This window comes from Tachyglossus aculeatus, chromosome 7, assembly GCF_015852505.1.
Source record: "Tachyglossus aculeatus isolate mTacAcu1 chromosome 7, mTacAcu1.pri, whole genome shotgun sequence".
In the NCBI taxonomy this organism is placed as follows: Eukaryota; Metazoa; Chordata; class Mammalia; order Monotremata; family Tachyglossidae; genus Tachyglossus; species Tachyglossus aculeatus.
This window is the reverse complement of record NC_052072.1, coordinates 59,173,000-59,193,505: the sequence shown is the minus strand read 5'-3', so window position 1 is coordinate 59,193,505 and position 20,506 is coordinate 59,173,000. Positions and strand designations below refer to the sequence as shown.

The 20,506-nt window shown below is 43.6% G+C and overlaps 1 protein-coding gene across 1 annotated transcript in view; it reads left to right on the top strand.

Annotated features, from left to right (window-relative positions):
- Positions 1 to 3,966, top strand: part of VWC2L (von Willebrand factor C domain containing 2 like) — a 133,696-nt gene extending 129,730 nt beyond the window's left edge. The window contains exon 4 of the mRNA XM_038749334.1: positions 1,001 to 3,966. Within this exon, the coding sequence (XP_038605262.1) occupies positions 1,001 to 1,149 (149 nt within the window). The 3' untranslated portion in view covers positions 1,150 to 3,966. The remainder of the gene's footprint in view (positions 1 to 1,000) is intronic.
- Positions 3,967 to 20,506: the final 16,540 nt, after the last annotated feature.

Below are 20,506 nucleotides of genomic sequence, written 5' to 3'. Positions count from 1 at the left end.
GGGAAGTACAAGTCAGCAACATATAGAGACAGCCCCTACCCAGGAACAGGCTCACAGTCTAGAAGAATTCTTAGGAATCCAGGAATCCTTAGTGCGACCCCTCTCACCAACCACTGCTTGGAAGACAACTCCACTTCTATTTCTCTTCTATCCAAGACATACCTTCCCATGCTGGAGATGTAAGCATGAGTGAGAGTGCAAGAGACAAAGGGAAGGAGGGAGGGAGAGAGAGGGCAAGAAGGAAAGAAATATAGAGGGGACATTAGAGAGAATAAATGGAGAGCATTAAAGGCTGCACAACGACATACCGCTTGGTAGCATTTTCAGTAAGGCTTTTATGAGAACATAAATATAAGGCTGACTTTGGAGGTTTCTGGGTTTTGTTGTTCAATAAGAACTTGCCGAAAAGATAGTCCTCCAATCAAAAGAACACCACTTTTAAAAATGAAATGACCCTCCCACAAAACACGTATGGGACCCAAATATGTCACCTCACCATGAATTATTTGTCATCAGCAAGAAATGAGTAGAGAACTCCAGGAATGGGAGTCAGGGAAGGCCTGGGCCCGGGAGGGCTCTGGCTCACAACCAGGTTTCTGTGGGAAGAGAAAGAGGAAAAACAAGCTGGGGGGGTCTGTTGGCGGCGAACAAACCCTCCAAACAAGTCCTCGCTTTGGAAAGATGGACTGAGTAGCCTTTATACCTAGAGGCCGCGGGTACAGATTTTCCTGGAATCCCAATGTAGCACCCGCAGCATGGATCAGTCCTGACTTAGAAGGCAGCAAAACCTCTCCCGAACACGCACACACACGCACATGGTGTGCCCAGGCTACACAGGGCTGGGAGGGAAAGCCAATAGGGTGGGATTAGAGAGGGCAGACGAAGCACCCCTTACTCTTATGCTGCAGATCTGCTAGGATTTGATTCTGCCTCTCCTGCTCCCCTCTCATTAATGGATTTATTTGTGTGTGGTGTGTGCGTGTGTGTGTGTGTGTTCCAGGTCCCAACTGCTTTGCAGGAACCACCATCATTCCGGCCGGCATTGAAGTGAAAGTGGACGACTGTAACATCTGCCACTGCCACAATGGAGACTGGTGGAAACCGGCGCAGTGTTCCAAACGGGAATGCCAAGGGAAACAGGCCTTGTAGAGCAAAGTCCCCGCCACCCACGAGACCATAGAACAATGTTCTGGCTTCTCCACTGCACATGATTAAACTCCTGCCAGCTACAACAGGGTCACCAGCAAAACCTTGAGGGTGGACACAAGTGAAAATGTTCTCTCACTCTCTCTCTCCCTCTCGCTCTCTCTTGCTCCCTCTCACTCTACAAAATATATACAGTATATCGGTATCTAATCCGCTTCTGTCAATATCCCTGCTCGATGGCGATTAGACTGGATTTGGGGAGCAGAAGGGGAGAATTCTCCCCACAGGCTCCTTCACTACTGATGTATCTGATCTGCCCATTTTCCTTCAGCTGTTGGCCTCTCAGCTAGGTTGTACATTTGCATTTTCCTGAAGTGATTTCACTTTTAGCCTCAAAGGGGAGGGAGGCCACGTTCTCCTGAGTGATAGGGGAGATTTACGTTTTTTTCAGCTGAGCCCAAATGATTAGGTAAAAGAATTTCCAGGAGTGGAAATGTTTCTTGAAGAGGCGCCTACTAAGAATAAAATGAACGACAGAGTTAGGGGAAGGAGAGAGGGCTGAGCAGACAGAAGGTCCCAGCAACGCAGGAGACAGAGCTAGGTTGGAATCTAGCCACTATATGATGGGTAACAAATGGAGAAAAACCAGTCACTAGGCATAAATGAAACTTTAAACTACCAATCCCCAAATCAAGGGTGATGGGATGCACGAATCTAAAAGACAATGCCAAAAGAACAGTGGGATCACCTAGAAGGGTTGGGAAACAGCTAACCTGATCCACGCATTATTGTGCTTAATTTGGACGGCTTACCAAGCATACTCTAAGTCATCTCTACCTGTCAGCAGTTTTTATGCAAGAGCCAAGATGAACAATCCCACTGTGAATCTACATTGTTTAAACATCGTTGGCTCTGGAGTCCCGATTGGGTTGTGTTGTGTTGAGGTTTTCCAGATTGAGCTGGTTTGACCCCGTTTCCAGTAGCGTCTTCCCAGCCCAATGTCCCAAAGTCTTATTCAGGGTCCCCTCTCCACCTCAAGTGCTGATTAGAGCCGAGTGACTCAACTCAAGTGAGATTTGCACAATTCAACTCCATGGGTTGACCATTACAAACCGTCTCAATATATGAAGCGACCAACTCTTGACCACCTGCAGGGCTGCTCTGGCAATATTACGCGTACAATTATGGTCATCTACACAGGGTATCACAATGTCACCTCAAAATACCATCAGGACCACCGCCCCAAAGCCACCGAACACGAGTTGCTGTTTACTCCTTTATCCAGCCCCTTATGGTGGCCAAAGTCGTCCTCTCGCTGTGTCGTGGAATCTCTAAAATTTGGGGTCTCTTTCCTGCCCTCACACAGTAGTGCTAATCTGGGCCATTGCAGGGTGCCCTGTGGAGTCGCCTGGTGGATTATCTTATAAACCAGAGTAGCCACTTTCTGGGCACAGTGGGCATTCCCTCCTTCTTATGTCCTCGGTATGCACCTGTGGCTCCTCCCCTGACCCCAACCCTTTCTGACTGGAGGGAACGGTTCAATTCCAACTGTAGGGAGTGAATCCCACCGCCCTTGACCCATTCTTGTTCAGGCACAACATTTCTCCTCTTACCAACTCATCCTTTTTTTTACAGATTTCCCTTCTGAGAGCAAGTAGTCTCAAAAGGGAATTGTCACCCCTAACTATTAACGGGTTATGGCTCTGACCCTGCCATCCTTCAAGTACACAACAGTCGCGGTACAAGATAGCAACGATGTGTTGCCCTTCTGCAGAAAAGCAAACCACTTTCTCAGTTGAACACCAGAATGCAGCCAGGTGTGGGGCTGCGATAGCTAGAACATTACAGGCCCTCACAAGTCACTCATGAATAATTCCACTTGAGCCATCCCTGCCCTCTAAAGCAAAGGCATCCCAACCCCCCCAGCTCATGGACAATCATAGCTGGGTATGTAGTTCCACTGTAGTGAGGCTGTCCATCTTCAGCTTCAAGAAATCCACCTTCTCCTAAAGAAATGAAGGGTAAGGATGGGGCATGAGATACAAAGAAGATCATTAATAAAGCCACGAAGCAGAGTGACCCATTTGTTATTAAGGGACACCCGGGTCCCTTCTGGGGAGCCAAAGAGAGAGTTCATTTGGAGAGCCAAGATACGGTCATTTTGGATCAAAGGGCCAGCACACCAAGAGTTGCAGCCAGCAAAGCATCTGCTAGAATGGAGCAGGACATCACTAAGAAACCCTCTTCAGAGAGCAGCTTCAGAGGTTGGTGAAGGAGACCACTCTATGGCTTCTGTTGGCAGGCAGAGAGAGTATTTTCCTGGAGTTTCTTGGAACACTGTTTCCTTTCCAACTTTGTATTGCTGACATCTGTTTATCTATTTTTTTTGGTGGAAGATGTGACACAATACTGTGACAGAACTACTCAGAGACTGATGACATTTTGCAGTTTCTCCTGACCACATCATTGAGGGATTTTTTTTTCCTAAACTCTGAAGAACAAGATTTGCCTTGGCTTTTGTTTGATGGGTTTCTTTACGACTTTGAAAATGCTGCCTCTACCTGCTCATTTTGCCTTCCTCTTTCAGTTTTTGTGCTTTACTGACAGATATACTCCATAAGGGATCAGCCTCCTGTTTCTCAGCTGATGCCCTGTTGATACGTATCCCGTTTCTAAAAATCTTTGAACAACAGTGTGCCTGAAAACTAGTGAAGAAAACCACCTGAACACTACACTGTACAAAGGGGTTCTAGCAACAATATTTGATGTGTAAAAGAATATATTATTAAAAATTATTTTGTTAAATATAAAGTGTGTTAATCAGCCAAAATTGTTTGTGGTATATTTTTAAAGTCTCTCTGCTGTCCTCATCTCAACTTCTCAATGGATAGCGACAATTCTTCAGGTTTGCAAATGGTCAGATTTTATGTTTCCAAGTGTAATGAGACACCATTCGATTTGGTTACTGTTTTAGCCATTTTGTTTTGCATTTAATGCCATCTAAATTCATGTCACAACATCTTTTCAGTTTCCAGAGCAGCTGGAATAGTTAGTCTTGGAAATGAGTTGGCCCATCAATTAAATTTAAATAATAACCAAGAATAGAATGAAGGCAGTATTTCAAGGGAAAAGATGAAACATTTTGACATATTTAACCTAAAGTTCTTTTTTAAAAGGTCTTGTGATGATTTTATTTGTATCTAACTGTTGTCATTCCTCCAAAATACCTTGCTGTGTCTATATATTTAATTGCTCAGGAGAGCAGTCCCACACTAGAGGAAAGTTGGCAATTATTCAATGAAAATGAGTGATGGATGAGTAGATCAGATAATTTGGGGTCTAAAATTGACTTCCTTTTTACTTGAATGACCAAGTTTGGGCTTGAATAATTGACGAACTACCATTTTACTTTAATCCGCATTGTATTCAGTTGGTGTAAATTTTTATACGTATAAATGATCTACCAAATGAAAAAGATCATCAATCATGTTTATTGAGTGCTTACTTGTGCAGAGCACTGTATTAAGTGCTTGATAGAGTACAGTAGAGCAGGGTAGGAAGACACATTCCCTTCCCACCAGGAGCTTACAGTCTAGAGGAATTTTCATGGGCGAACAATGCATAGAGCCCAAAAGCATCACACCCTATCTACATCAACCTTCTTCTGAACCCCTCTGTTTACTAAGGAGCCTTACTTGGCCAAGGTACCTTTGTAAAAGAATGTATTGCCCAATCAAATATCTAGCTAATTAGGAATGACAGACATTGTTCTCTTTCCTCTTGGACAAATGCAATTTTAACCCATGGGTTCATCTTAATTAAAGACCCTGAACCCAGTGGTATCAATCAATCGTATTTATTGAGCGCTTACTGTGTGCAGAGCACTGTACTAAGCGCTTGGTATGGTTTTAAGGTATTCTTAATAATGGTATCCCAGCTATTGGGGGAGTGCCCACAATTCTTTCTAGTTACTTTCACCATCACTGCTCTCCCTTTTGGATAATTTGGAAGCTTGATGGAATCGAGCCATAGGTAATCATGATTCTCCGCTGGGTACATTTTCATATTGCTGGTAATTCCAATTCACTCTGTTGCAGTTGCTAACCAAGCAAAAGACCTTTCACCACTAGTTTATGTGAAATCCTAATCTCCTGTATTTGCCCATTTGAATCCTGAATAGTTATAAACCTCCAGCTCATTAGAGAGTGGGCATTCTTCAATTGAGTACACTGCAGGTTAATTCTATTAATTCTATCAGGTGCTAATAGAATAGTTTACTAATAGTGGTAGAATACTCGACATAGTTTGTAATGGTAGAAAAAGACTACAGGCTAAAAGAGTACATTCTATATTCTAATCCCCTTACATCCTAGTTCCCACATGAAACAGGTCTCCCTCCCCTCTTCTCCTCCCTCTCTCTCATCCTTTCCCTCTCTCTTCCTCTTTTCTTCTCTATTTCTCTCTTCTTCCCTTTCCCTCTTTGATTCTTTCTTTTTCCCTCCTCTTCCCTCTCTTGCTCTCTCCACATACATACAACATATACATGCAACCAATTGCTACCCACCAAACTGGTCTGTCCATTTTGGTGATCTTCCAGCTGTTCACTGCCATGTCACACTGTTTGCGACTGTGCTCCCTATGTCTCTGAATGGAATACTCTGATCTTGCTTTCATATACTTGCTCTCTTTTAATTCAAACCACAGCGGCTGTTTGGATATTCTGTTATCACCCATTCCTCTCAAGTGTTCTAACCAGCAGAACTGTGTTGCTGTGATCATGGCTTTGAAGTTGGTGAGTTCCTTACATTCCAGAATCTCATTCTGGGTAGTCCTTCTTGGAATTTGATGTTGAATATGTTTTGTGGATAATACTTCTGAATCTGCTCCAGGAACTGGAAGTGTCTTCGGTTAGAGGGGCAGTTATTATCATCCCAGAAAAGTTGAGCACCCCTATAGATTTATAAACCTTCAACTTGGTATGGAGATTGATTTCCTGTTGACAACAACTTCTGTCAGTCTCCCTATTCTGTGTTTTACCTCTTTATCTATTCAGCAGCCATTGGGTAGTTAACAAGTATTGTTGTTATTAATGGTAATGATAATAGTAATAATAATGATGGCATTTGTTAAGCTCTATGTGCCAAGCACTGTTCTAGGCACTGGGGGGATATAAGGTAATCAGGTTGTCCCACATGGGGCTCACAGTCTTAATCCCCATTTTCCAGATGAGGGAACTGAGGAACAGAGAAGTTAAGTGACTTGCCCAAAGTCACACAGATGACAAGTGGCAGAGCTGGGATCAGAGCCCATGACCTCTGACTCCCAAGCACGTGCTCTTTCATCTGAGCCACGCTGATAATATCATTATGCGACTTACCCAAGGTCATACAGAAGCATGCCTACTCAGTCATTCAATCAATAGTATTTACTGAGCACTTACTGCTTGCAGAGCACTGTACTAAGTGCTTGCGAGAATACAAAAGAGTTGCCCACAAGGAGTTTATAGTCTGCAAAGAACATGGGTCTGAGAGTCAGAAGACCTGTGTTCGAACTCCGGCTCTGCTACTTGCCTGCTAGGTGACCTTGGACAAGTCACTTAACTCCTTGGGGACTCAGTTACCTCATCTGTAAAATGAGGATTAAATACCTATTCTCATAGTCTCCCAATCTAAATAGGAGGGAGTAAGAGCTAACTCCCATTTTACAGATGAGGAAACTGAGGCCCAGAGACATTAAGTGACTTGCCCAAGGTCAAGCAGCAGGCAATTTGAAGAGCAGGGATTAGAACCTAGGTCCTCTGATTCCCAGGCCCGTTCTTTCCACTAATCAGTCACTCAATCTTATTTGAGCTTTGAGCTTATTTGAGCTTAAAATGCTCGGTGGAAAGAGCTCGGGCTTTGGAGTCAGAGGTCATGGGTTCAAATCCTGGCTCCGGCAATTGTCAACTGTGTGACTTTGGGCAAGTCACTTAACTTCTTTGTGCCTCAGTTATCTGTAAAATGGGGATTAAAACTGTGAGCCCCCCATGGGACAACCTGATCACCTTGTAATCTCCCCAGCGCTTAGAACGGTGCTTTGCACATGGTAAGTGCTTAACAAATGCCATTATTATTATTATTATTATTTGGGATTGTACAATATCACAATATAACAGAGACATTCCCTGCCCACAACGAGTTTACCCTCTAGAGGGGAGACAGACATTAATATAAATAAATAAAATTACAGATATGTACATAGGTGCTGTGGGGTTGAGAGGGGGATGAATCAATCAACCAATCAATCAATGTCATATTTATTGAGCGCTTACTGTGTGCAGAGCACTGTACTAAGCACTTGGGAAGTACAAGTTGGCAACATATAGAGACAGTCCCTACCCAACAGTGGGCTCACAGTCTAGAAGGAGGAGACAGAGAACAAAACCAAACATATTAACAAAATAAAATAAATAGAATAGATATGTACAAGTAAAATAAATAAATAAATAAATAGAGTAATAAATATGTACAAACATATATACATATATACAGGTGCTGTGGGGAAGGGAAGGAGGTAAGGCGGGGGGGATGGAGAGGGGGAGGAGAGGGAGAGGAAGGAGGGGGCTCAGTCTGGGAAGGCCTCCTGGAGGAGGTGAGCTCTCAGTAGGGCCTTGAAGGGAGGAAGAGAGCTAACTTGGCGGATGTGGGGATGGAGGGCATTCCAGGCCAGGGGGATGATGTGGGCCAGGGTCGACGGTGGGACAGGCGAGAATGAGGCACGGTGAGGAGATTAGCGGCAGAGGAGCGGAGGGTGCAGGCTGGGCTGTAGAAGGAGAGAAGGGAGGTGAGGTAGGAGGGGGCGAGGTGATGGACAGCCTTGAAGCCGAGGGTGAGGAGTTTCTGCCTGATGCGTAGGTTGATTCGTAGCCACTGGAGATTTTTGAGAAGGGAAGTAGAGGAATAAAGGAGGGAATAAAGGGAGCAAATCAAGGTGGCACAGAAGGGAGTGGGAGAAGAGGAAAGGAGGACTTAGCAGGGAAGGCCTCTTGGAGGTGGTGTGCCTTCAATAAGGCTTTGAAGCTGGGGAGACTAAATATCTGTCTGATATGAAGAGGGAGGGTGATCCAGGCCAGAGGCAGGGCATGGGTGAGAGGTTGGTGACAAGGTCGACGAGATTGAGGGACAGTGAGAAGGTTAACATTAGAGGAGCAAAGTGTACCGGCCGGGCTGAAGTAGGAGAGCAGCAAGTTGAGATAGGAGGGGGCAAGGCGATCAAACACTTTAAAGCTGATGGTAAAGAGTTTCCATTTGATGTGGAGGTGGATGGGCAACTCTTGGAGGTTCTTGAGGAGTGGGAACACTAGGCCACTGCTGTGCTGAGTTTTGATCTGGGGCTAAATGGTCATTTATGTTCCAGTGGATCTCCCAATTTGAGGATTCCCTGAAGCTTCCCATATACTGTTCTCCATGGACTTTTACTTGGTTCTGTTTGTTGTTTTTTTTCATTCCCTTTTTAATTCATCTCAGCATTAAGGCAGTCAGATCCATTAACTGCCTTTCTCATTTAAACCTTCCAGAGATGCAGCTGCAGACGCAATTTCATTTGTTGACTCATGATCAATAGCAATTAATAGAGTCTCTTTAATCTTGCTGAAAGGCCTGGCACAGCCTTCCCGTAGCTTCCCTCTGGAGGGAAAGCTGTCTTATCCATATGTGATTGACTCTCCTCATCACCATGATCCTTTGGCAAACACTGTCACAGATCCAATAGCATTTCCTTCTATTGATGATAAAAACTAATCCCTAGGGTCATGAACAAAGTCTTGAATTTCTTCTGTCCCAGAGCATTGTGGGAGAGTTATGGACCAGAGGGAAATATAAGGAAAATACTGTGGCAGCTGTTGGATTACATTTTGGTTTCTCTGACTTTGAATCTCATGCAAAGTGAATAGCAGGAAAGCCTGATCCCGGTTCACATAAGAAGTATCTCTGTGCATTTAGAAGTTGACCCAGGGTTGAACCAGTGCCCAGGAATTGGTATATCTTGACTGATCCCCACAAGGGTAGTATTTGTTAATACTACATGCTGAGGAAGCTACAAAATAATCAGGTTGGACACAGTCTCTACCCCACATAGGGCTCACATTCTAAGTGAGCCCATTCTAAGTAGGAGGGAGAACATTAATTCATTCAATTGTATTTATTGAGCTCTGACTGTGTGCAAAGCAATGTACTAAGCACTTGGGAGAGTACAGTATAACAACAAATAGATATACTCCCGCCCTCAATGAGCTCACAGTCTAGAGGGGGAGACTGACATTAATATAAATCAATGGATAAATAAATAAATAAATTACAGATATATACACGTGTGCTGTGGGGTTGAGAGGGAGGCTGAATGAAAGGGCATGTAAGAGCAGAGTAGAAGGGTCTGGAAGAAGAGGAGAGGAGGGCCTAGTCAGGGAAGGCTTCTTGGAGGAGATGTGCCTTCAGTGAGGATTTGAAGTGGGGGACAGCCATCATCTGTCCGATATGAGGAGGAAAGGTGTTCCAGGTCAGAAGTAGGATGTGGGCCTAAGGTCAGCGGCGAGACGGATGAGATTGAGGTACAGTGAGAAGGTTACCATTAGAGGAATGAAATGTGTGGGCTGGGTTGTAGTGGGAGAGTAGAGAGGTGAGGTAGGAGGAGGTAAGGTGATTAAGTGCTTTAAAGCCAATGGTGAGGAGTTTTTGTTTGATGAACAGGGATGAAAATCCCATTTTGCAGGTAGGAAATTGAGGCAAAGAGAGGTTAATTCAGAAACAGCATGGCCTAGTGGAAAAAGCATGGGCTGGGAGTCTAAGAATTTGGTTTTAATCCTGGCTCTGACAGGTGTCTGCTGGGTGACCTTGGTCAAGTCACTTAACTTCTCTGTGCCTCAGTTACCTCATCTGTAAAATGGGGATTAAATCTATTCCCTCCCAGTCAGATTGTGAGCCCCATGTGGGACAGACACTATGTCCAACCTGAATAACGTGTATCTACCTTACCACTTGGAGCAGAACTTAACAAATATTATTATTATTGTTATTATTATCATCATTAAGTGACTTGTCCAAAGTCACATATCAGGCAAATTGCAGAGCCAGGATTAGAACTCAGGTCCCCTGCCTCTCAGGTCTGTGCTCTTTCCTCTAGGCCACAGTGCTTCTCTTCCCTTGCCACAAGCCTAGGAGTCAGAAGGACTTCCGTTTTAATCCCGGCTCTGCCACACGTTTGCTGCGTGACCTTGAGTAAGTCACCTAACTTTTCTGGAGTTCAGTTCCCTCAACTGTAAAATGGGGATTAAGACTGTGAGCCCCATGTGGGACAACCTGATTACCTTGTATCTACCCCAGCGCTTTGAACAGTCGCTTGGACATAGTAAGTGCTTAACGATTACCATGATTATTATTATTATTATTGTTTCAGTCCCTTTCCTTCCCTTGTACCCGTCTCCAAGGGCAGGAGAAGACTAGTACTGAAATGTAGCTTCTCAGGGCTCCAGATGCTCTTTTTTTCCCTAGGTACCATCCATGACTGGACTGGGTGCATTGTGCTGAGAGGAGCTCTATAAACGTTTATATCCTCTGAGACAACACACCTACCCACACATGCCCATCATCAATCTGGGCAGATGGATACCACCCTCCAGATTTGACACCCCAGGATCCCAGCTAACTGATGTTTAGGGTCTAGGGGACCAGTTGCTCCTCGGAGATTCCAGAAGCCCTACTGACTGTGCTGTACAGGTTGTGGATGACGGGAATGCTGGTCTACCAAGATGCGTAGCGGCTGATCCCTGAGATTTAAGAGAGCAGTGGCAAAGTTCTGGGTTCTCTTCCTGGCTTGGCCCCTTGCCTGAAAAAAATCACTTAACTTCTTCATGCCTCAGTTTCCTCAGCTGTAAAATGGGGATTCAATAATGGTTCTCCCTCCTACTAGGACTTAGAGGTACAGGGACTGGGTCTGACCTGATTATCTTGACTCTATCTCAGTGCTATGTACAGTGCTGGGCACATAATCAACATTTACCAAATGCTACAGTTAAGTTGTCTCTTCACCTGTACCATGGCTGTCAATCTCATGCGAGTGTGTGGGCTCCCCTGCCTCCATCCCATCCCATGGCAGGTCATCCCCTGTAGCCGGGAGGAGGAAGAGGGTTCCCCATGGTCTTTGGAGTCAGAGGTCATGGGTTCAAATCCCAGCTCCGCAAACTGTCAGCTGTGTGACTTTGGGCATGTCACCTAACTTCTCTGTGCCTCAGTTACCTCATCTGTAAAATGGGGATTAAGACTGTGAGATCCTCGTGGGACAACCTGATCACCTTGTAACCTCCCCAGTGCTTAGAACAGTGCTTTGCACATAGTAAGCACTTAATAAATACCATCATCATTATTATTATTATTATTACAGAAACAAATCTCTCCTGCGGCTGCCTGCTGTGTCTTTAGGGGAAGACCTGAGCCCAGGGAAGTGAGCTCTGGACCCCGCTCTGGAACATTCTCTTGTCTGGAACCAGGTTTTATTCAATCAATTAAACAATCAATCAACCAATCAGCTTATCATTTTTATCAAATGCTTTATTTTATTGTCTTGTTGATGATTAGACAATGGAAATGATTCTGTGAATCTCAATTAAAATGAGGATGAACTACTTTATGAAGAGCAGGTGTGTGTATGTGTATAATAATGATGGTATTTGTTAAGTGCTTACTATGTGCAAAGCACTGTTCTAAGCACTGGGGGGATACAAGATGATCAGGTTGTCCCACATGGGGCTCACAGTCTTAATCCCCATTTTGCAGATGAGGGAACTGAGGCACAGAGAAGTTAAGTGACTTGCCCAAAGTCACACATCTGACAATTGTCAGAGCTGGGACCCTCTTTGGGCAGATCATCCTCCATATCAGGACCTCTGCATTAGTGTGGACCACTAAGATTAATATGCCATCTCATATTTTGTTATGTCGGGCATTAGCTCTATGTGTATGCTTGGCATAGTGGATAGAACATAGGCCTGTGAGTCAGAAGGTCAAGGGTTCTAATCCCGGCTCTGCCACTTGTCTGCTGTGTGACCTTGGGTAAGTTACTTCTCTGTGCCTCTGCTACCTCATCTGTAAAATGGGGATTGAACTGTGACTGTGACTGTGTCCAACCTGATTTGCTTGTATCCACCCCAACGCTTAGTACAGTGCCTGGCACATAATAAGCACTTAACACCTACCATAATTATTATTACTGGGGGCAGAGGGGACGGGAATTAAAACCTCTCCCTTACCGCTGAACACACATTCAGTGAAGTCTTGCATCTTTCCCCGAGCTGATCTGACACGTGCTTATTTGACTGTACTCCTCACTGGAATTCTCTGCTTCATCCTGAATATAGCTTCCAAAATAGTGTCACCACCTCCTCATACATTCCAATGATTTGTTTTGATATCTCTAGTTGCAAATATAAGTATGCCTGTCTCCTCAACACTTTTGGGTTAAGGATATATCACTTTGTGTGTACTTCCCCAAGCACCTAGAATGGTGCACTGAACTCAGAGGGCAGTAAGTAAAAGCTATTTCTGGCCCTGGGATCCTTCTCCATAATCTGACAGACTACAACCCTTCCCTATCTTCAAAGCCCGTCTGAAGTCACATCTCCTCCAGGAGGGCTTCCCTGATTCATTTCTAATCTCCCCATTTTATATTCCCCAACTCCCACATCAACAGGGAAGCAGCATGGACTAGTGGATAGAGCATGGCCCTGACAGTCAGAAGGGTTTGGGTTCTAATCCCGGGTCCACCACTCGTCCGCTGGGTGAATTTGGGCAAGTCACTTCTCTAGACTGTAAACTCATTGTGGGCAGGGAATGTGTCTGTTTATTGTTATACTGTACTCTCCCAAGCATTTAATACAGTGCTTTGCTCACAGTAAATGCTCAATAAATACGATTGATTGAATGAATGAATGGATGAATGAATAAATGAATGGATTCTCTGTGCTTCAGATACCTCATCTGTAACATGAGGATTAAGATTGAGCCTTGTGTGGGGCAGGGACTGTATCCACCCCAATTTGCTTCTTTCTATCCCAGGGCTCAGCACAATGCTTGGCACATACCACTATTATTAATTATTAATTCCCAATTCCCTTAGCACTTATGAACATATCTTATATACTGTCTTGGTTCCTCCCATCTGTAATTTATTTTCGTTTTCATCTCTCTTGCTGGACTGTAAGACACTTGAAGACATGGATCATTTCTACTAGGTCTATTGCACTCTAGGTGCTTGACTTCTAAGCCATACCATGAATATTTGAGTCAATTTAAGGTCCCCAGATAGTTAGCAGGTTATACCATTTAGGAGCATCAACATCATTATCAGTAGTAAGAGTAGTAGTAATAGTATTTATTCAGTGCTTACTTTATGCAGAACAATACAATAAGCACTGGGAAGAGGATACAGGAGGAAATTAGACATGATCTTGTCCCTTGAGGGTTCCCAGTCTACGAAGATAGGAGGTGGCAGAGGACTGGACATATGAGGAACAATGAAACACTAAAACATTAAAATGGCATAAAGGACAAGAATGCAATGCACAAAATAAAAACAAAATTCAGTAGGGAGGTCTGGGTAGAGGAGCAGAATTCTTCCTCATGATTCAGAGTCCACAGAAATGGTGGCGCAACCACCGGTTTCCCCAAGGTTATGCAAGGCTTCATGCTGCGAGAGCTGTTCTCGTTCCTGCAACGACAGAAACAGGGCAGGATGGGGTTTCCTCAGTGGTGCGGAGGAGGAGGGTTTGCCGGTCCCAGGTAGCAGGAAGGGAAATAGTTGGCTGAGCCACAGTGAGGGGGGCCAAGGGTACACAACGAGGCGAGGCTACAATTGGTGGATTTTCGATCGGCTCCAGAGGTGAAGAGGAGCCAAGAAGGTGGAACAGCAGCTTTTAGACCCAGCCCAGCCTGCACAGAGTTGGGAGGACCGAAGGTACACGAGGTATGCATTTCACTCAGCTACAATGAAAGAGGGAGTCCAAGGAGACACAGCAGTAGCTCACTTGTCTGCTGTGTGACCTTGAGTAAGACACTTCTCTTCTCTGGACCTCAGTTACCTCATCTGTAAAATGGGGATTAAGAGTGTGAGCCTCATGTGGGACAGGGACTGCGTCCAACCTGATTACCTCGTATCTAACCCAGCACTTAGAACAGTGCTTGGCACATAGTAAGTGCTTAACTTACTGATTAACTGAGTACTTGACTTAGAGAAGCAGCGTGACTTAGTGGAAAGAGCCCGGGGTTGGGATTAAAAGGTCATGTGTTCTTATCCCAGCTCCGCCACTTAACAGATGTGTGATGTTGGGCACTTAACTTCTCTGTTCCTCAGTTACCTCGTCTGTAAAATATGGATTAAGACTGTGAGTCCCACGTGGGACAACCTGATTACCTTGTATCTGCCCCAGCGGTTAGAATAGTGCTTGGCACATAGTGCTTTACAAATGCCACCATTTATTTTTTTTTTTTACAAATACTATAATTAATTAATTAATTTTATACCCAGCCTGGCTGGGTATTTCTTCTGTCTGCCAGAGCATAGGGAAATTTCCCTATTAACCCTGAAGAGAGTCTCTACCTCTGCTGGGGAATAGTATTCCATTGAACAGAAAATCTTTTGCTCCCTCCTCTACCTTTCAATAAAATGTTGTATTACTCCTGTTTGTTCAAGGATTCATTTCTCAAGTATAATCAACTATGGGATGAAGGAAGTCGGGTTCCAGACAAGAGAATGTTACCAAGTGGAATGAAAACCCAAAGACCCTCTAAGCAATAGTATTTATTGAGCCCTTCTACGTGCCCAACTCTGTAAAAATAATAATGATGACCATGGGATTTATTAAGCACTTACTCTGTGCCAGGCACTGTTATAAACTCTGGGGTAGATGCAAAGTAATCAGGTCGGACACAGTTCCTGTCCCAAATGGGGCTCACAGTCTTAATCCCTGTTTTACAGATGAGGGAACTGAGGTCCAGAGAAGTTAAGTGACTTGCCCACCGTCACACAGTAGGCGTGTGGTGGAGGTGGGATTAGAACCCATGTCTTCTAACTTCCAGGCCCATATTCTTACCACTAGGCCATGCTGGTTTTATACTAAGAACTTGGGAGAGTAGAATAGAGTTAGAAGATACCTTTTCCACCTTCACAGAGCTTACAGTCTAATGGATTTCTGCACCCGGTTTGTAGAAGTCATTTCAGGGTGAGTGAGATGTGTATGGGAAGTGAGAATTATAACAGAAATAATGGGAACATGAGAAAACTGGCACATAGTAAGTGCTGAGCCCCACAGCACTTATGTATGTATCTGTAATTTATTTATTTATATTAATGTCTGTCTTCCCCCCAGACTGTAAGCTCACTGTGGGCAGGGAATGTGACTGTTTATTGTTGTATTCTCCCAAGCAATTAGTACAGTACAGAGAAGCAGCATGGCTCAATGGAAAGAGCACGGGCTTTGGAGCCAGAGGTCATGGGTTTGAATCCCGGCTTCGCCACATGCCTGCTGTGTGACATTGGGCAAGTCACTTAACTTCTCTGAGCCTCAGTTACCTCATCTGTAAAATGGGGATTAAGACTGTGAGCCCCACGTGGGACAACCTGATCACCTTGAATCCCCCCAGTGCTTTGCACATAGTAAGCGCTTAACAAATGCCATTATTATTATTATTATTATTACAGTACTCTGCACACAAGCACTCAATAAATACAATTGAATTAATTAATTAACAAGTAACAATAATAATAATAGTATTTGTTAAGTGCTTACTATGTGCAAAGCACTGTTCTAAGAGCTGGGGTAGATACAAGGTGATCAGCTTGTCTCACGTGGGGCTCACAGTCTTCATCCCCATTTTACAGATAAGGGAACTGAAGCCCAGAGAAGTTAAATGGCTTGCCCAAAGTCACACAGCTGTCAAGTGGTGGAGCAGAGATTAGAACCCATGACCTCTGACTCCCAAGCCTGGGCTCCTTCCACTGAGCCACGCTACCACAAAAAAAAGAAAAGAATAAGAATGATAATAATGGTGGTATTGTTTAAGCACTTACTGTACTAAGTACTGCGGTAGATACAAGAAAATCAGGTTCAACAGTCTCTGTCCTCATGGTGCTCACTGTCTAAAGAGGATTTAATCCCCACTTGGCATCTGAGGAAACTGAGGCACAGAGAAACTAAGTGACAAGGTCACACAGCAGACAAGTGGTGGAGTCAGGGTAAGAACCCAGGTCCTCTGACTCCCAAACCTACTTCTTAAGCTTCTCCACTAGATCATAAGATCCTTGAGTGCAGAGATCATTTCTAACAATTCTAATGTATTGTAATGTAGAAAGTGCTTAGTATAATAGATACAAGTTAATCAGATGGGACACAGTCCCTGTCCCACATGGGGCTCGTAGCCAAGTAGGAAGGAGAACAAGTATTGAATCCCCATTTTACAGCTGAGGAAATTGAGGCACAATGAAATTAAGTGACTTGCTCACGCTCACAAAGCGGGCAAGGGGCAGAGTCAGCATTTGAACCCAGATTCTCTGATTCCCAGGACTGTGCTCTTTCCATTAGGACACTCTACTTAGCTAAATAGATACAAGTAAATCCAAGACAATCAAGTTCGATCTAGTCCCTGTTTTACATTGGGCTCACAGTCTTAATCCTCATTTTAAGGACGAGGTAATTGAGGCACAGAGAACTGAAGTGACTTACCCAAGTTCTCACAGCAGAGAAGTGACAGAGATGTGAGCCCGATGTGAGCAGGGATTGTCTTTCTTTATCACTGTATTGTACTTTCCAAGCACCTGGTACAGTGCTCTGCACACAGTAGCACTAAATAAATACGCTTTATTGGAATACTCAATACTGAAGGAATGAATCCAGATCCTCTGACTTTCATTCATTCATTCAATTCAATCGTTTTTATTAAGCGCTTACTAAGCACTTGGGAGAGTACAATATAACCATAAACTGACATGTTCCCTGCACACAGTCAGTGCTCAAATATGGACAGGGAAAGTGTCAGCCAACTCTATTCTACTGTACTCTCCCAAGCACTAAGTACAGTGCTCTGCACATAGTAAGCACTCAATAAATACCATTGATTGATTTAACACAGTAAGCAACCAATGTGAGCATATTTTGATATTAAATATATTTTGTTTGAGATTTGTTCTTCTGTGACTTTATACACGCCAAAACCACCACTTATCTAGCTCTCCTAGTTCGCTGCTCCTAAAAGAAAAAAACCACAGACAGCTTTACCCAGGTTATTGGTAAGGTCATGAGCACTTGGGAAGTATTATTAGGTGATATTTGCTTCGGATTAACTTTCGGGTTTCCATTTCTTCAGAATACACGTGTTCAAATTTCTTGAGTGTGCACGTGACCTTCCTCTTTTTCACAAAAACCTGGCAGATTTTCAAGAGGTTTTCATCACTGACTTGTCTATTTCTCCACCAGATGATTAGTATGATATTATCAGGATTTTAAATTCAATTTATCTTCTCCACCCTGGAAACCCCACTATACTTTCAAGTTCCTTAATGGTATTTCAAAGCACATTGTAGATTTATAGAGTAACACTGGAGAGGTATTTGTTCCACCCAGAGATCACTCAAGCAAAAATAGTTTTTTATCGAGCACTTAAGGTATGCAGGGCACTGTACTAAGCATTTAAGAGAGTACGATAGAGTTAATAACCACTGTCACTGCTGACTGTCAAGGACTTGCCCACTGTTGGGTAGGGACTGTCTCTATATGTTGCCAACTTATACTTCCCAAGCGCTTAGTACAGTGCTCTGCACACAGTAAGCGCTCAATAAATACAATTGATTGATTGATTGACTTTACAATCTAGTGATTAAAATCAGAGACCAAATTCCCTGCCCTTTCCCCCTGTCCTGTGACTTAATAATAGTAATTATGGTACTTGTTCATTCATTCATTCAATCGTACTTACTGTGTGCATAGCACTGTACGAAGTGCTTGGAAAGTGCAGTTCAGCAATAGAGAAAATCCCTGCCCACAAGGGGCTTACAGTCTAGAAGGGGGGAGACAGACACCAAAACAAGTGAACAGGCATCAATAGCATCAATATAAAGAAATAGAATTATAAATGTATACACATCAAAACAAGTAAACAGGCATTAATTTAAATAAAAAGAATTATAGATATGTACATATATACACAAGTGCTGTGGGGAGGGGAGGGGCGATAGAGCAAATGGAGAGAGTCAGGGGAGGGGAGGGGGGCTGAGGTAAAGGGGGGCTTAGTCTGGGAAGGCCTCTTGGAGGAGGTGAGCCTTCAGGAGGGCTTTGAAGGGGGGGGAAGTGTGCTTGGCGAATTTGAGGAGGGAGGGCATTCCAGGCCAGAGGTAGGATGTGGGCCAGGGGTCGACAGCGGGACACGCAAGAATGAGGCACATTAAGAAGGTTAGCACTTACTATGTGCCAAGCACACTTCTAAGCCCTGGGGTAGATACAAGGTAATCAGGTTGTCCCACGTGGGGTTCACGGTCTTAATCCCCATTTTACAGATGAGGGAATTGAGGCACAGAGAAGTTAAGTGGCTTGCCCAAGGTCACATAGCAGACAAGTGGCAGAACTGGGATTAGAATCCACATCCTCTGACTCCCAAGCCCCTTTCTCTTTCCATTAAACCACGCTGCTTCTAGTCAGTATCCATGTGACTCACATCAATCCTGCTGAATCAATAGCACCTGATGGCTTCAGTGGAATATCATGGCTGGAGCTCCATTTTCTGTGACTTTACAAGGTAATAATAATAATAATAATGGCATTTATTAAGCGCTTACTATGTGCAAAACACTGTTCTAAGCACTGGGGAGGTTACAAGGTGATCAGGTTGTCCCACAGCGGGCTCACAGTCTTAATCCCCATTTACAGATGAGGTAACTGAGGCACAGAGAAGTGAAGTGACTTGCCCAAAGGTATTAGTGTAATCTCAGGTGTAATTGGGTATTGGGTAGTACAGTGCCTGGTATGTAGTAAATGCTTAACAAATACTATAAAAAGGGGGTCTAGAGTCACCGCAGCAAAAGCTATTAAACAATGCACCAGGTATTACAGAAAATCATCAAAAGCAGCACGGACTATTGGAAGTTAGAAGGAGCTGGGTTCTAATCCCAGCTCTGCCACCTGTCTGTTGACCTTGGGTAAGTCATTTCACTTCTCTATGCCCCAGTTCCCTCATCTGTAAATTGGGGAGTCATTATACGCTCTGCCTCCTATTTAGACTGTGAAAACTGATTATCTTATATTTACTTAATGCTTAGTATAGTGCTTGACATATAGTAAGCAATTATCAAATACCACAACTATTATTATCAAAAAAGTCATACAATTGTGATACTTCACATTCCCAGTGTACCATGGAATAATAAGTTTTCTATTTACACTTACTAATGTTAAACAGGGAAACATATATCAGTAACTCTATACTGTATTCAATTGATCAGTTAATATAACAAACGAAAGGCTAGTCAACTGAGCTATCTGCTTATTGAAATGATGTTAGCATAGATCTAGTTTCCTTGTTTACAGTGTTATCATATGTTAGCATATGAGTGAAGTATAAGGCATTGCTAAGTGTTTGGAAAAACTCAAATAATCTGAAGTTTTTACTGAGCAACTACTGTGTGCAGAATACAACCCTAAGCAGTTGGGAGAATGCTATAAAAGTAAAATATAAGTCCCTCCCTTCACGGATTTTGTAATCTATTGGAGGAGTACTTGCCCCTCTACGTGTTGAAGGAGAGAGGTGGAAGGTTCATTTCTCAAAGGACATTGATTTTTGCCTCATTTCTTCATCACATATTTTCACATTTTTTTTTCTAGTTTACCTTCCAGAAGCCTAGTTTCTCCAGTTATGAAGAGATTCTCACTGGTTCTGCAGAGCTCTCTGGTTGTAGTCATTGTGCCATGAAGATGTAGACTGTAAAGTCGTTGTGGGCAGGAAATGTGTCTGTTTATTGTTATATTGTAGTTTCCCAAGCACTTAGTACAGTGCTTTGCACACAGTAAGTGCTCAATGAATATGAATGAATGAATAAAGACTATCATCAGCTCAGCTCTGACACCCTGAAGAAAGTAAAATTAACAACCTCGGAAATGTTTGCCAGTTTCATCTCTCTTATGCCTTGCTCTGCTTGGGGATGACTGATGTATCTCAGCCCCTTCAATGTGGATGGAAAGAACTTCACTCTTGAATTGCTATGGCTCAACTTTTCTCTTTCTTGGTTTTGTGTTCTTCAGTGCAGCAGGCAAGCTTTTCAAACAGCAGGGACTGAAAGGAACAGGACCCTA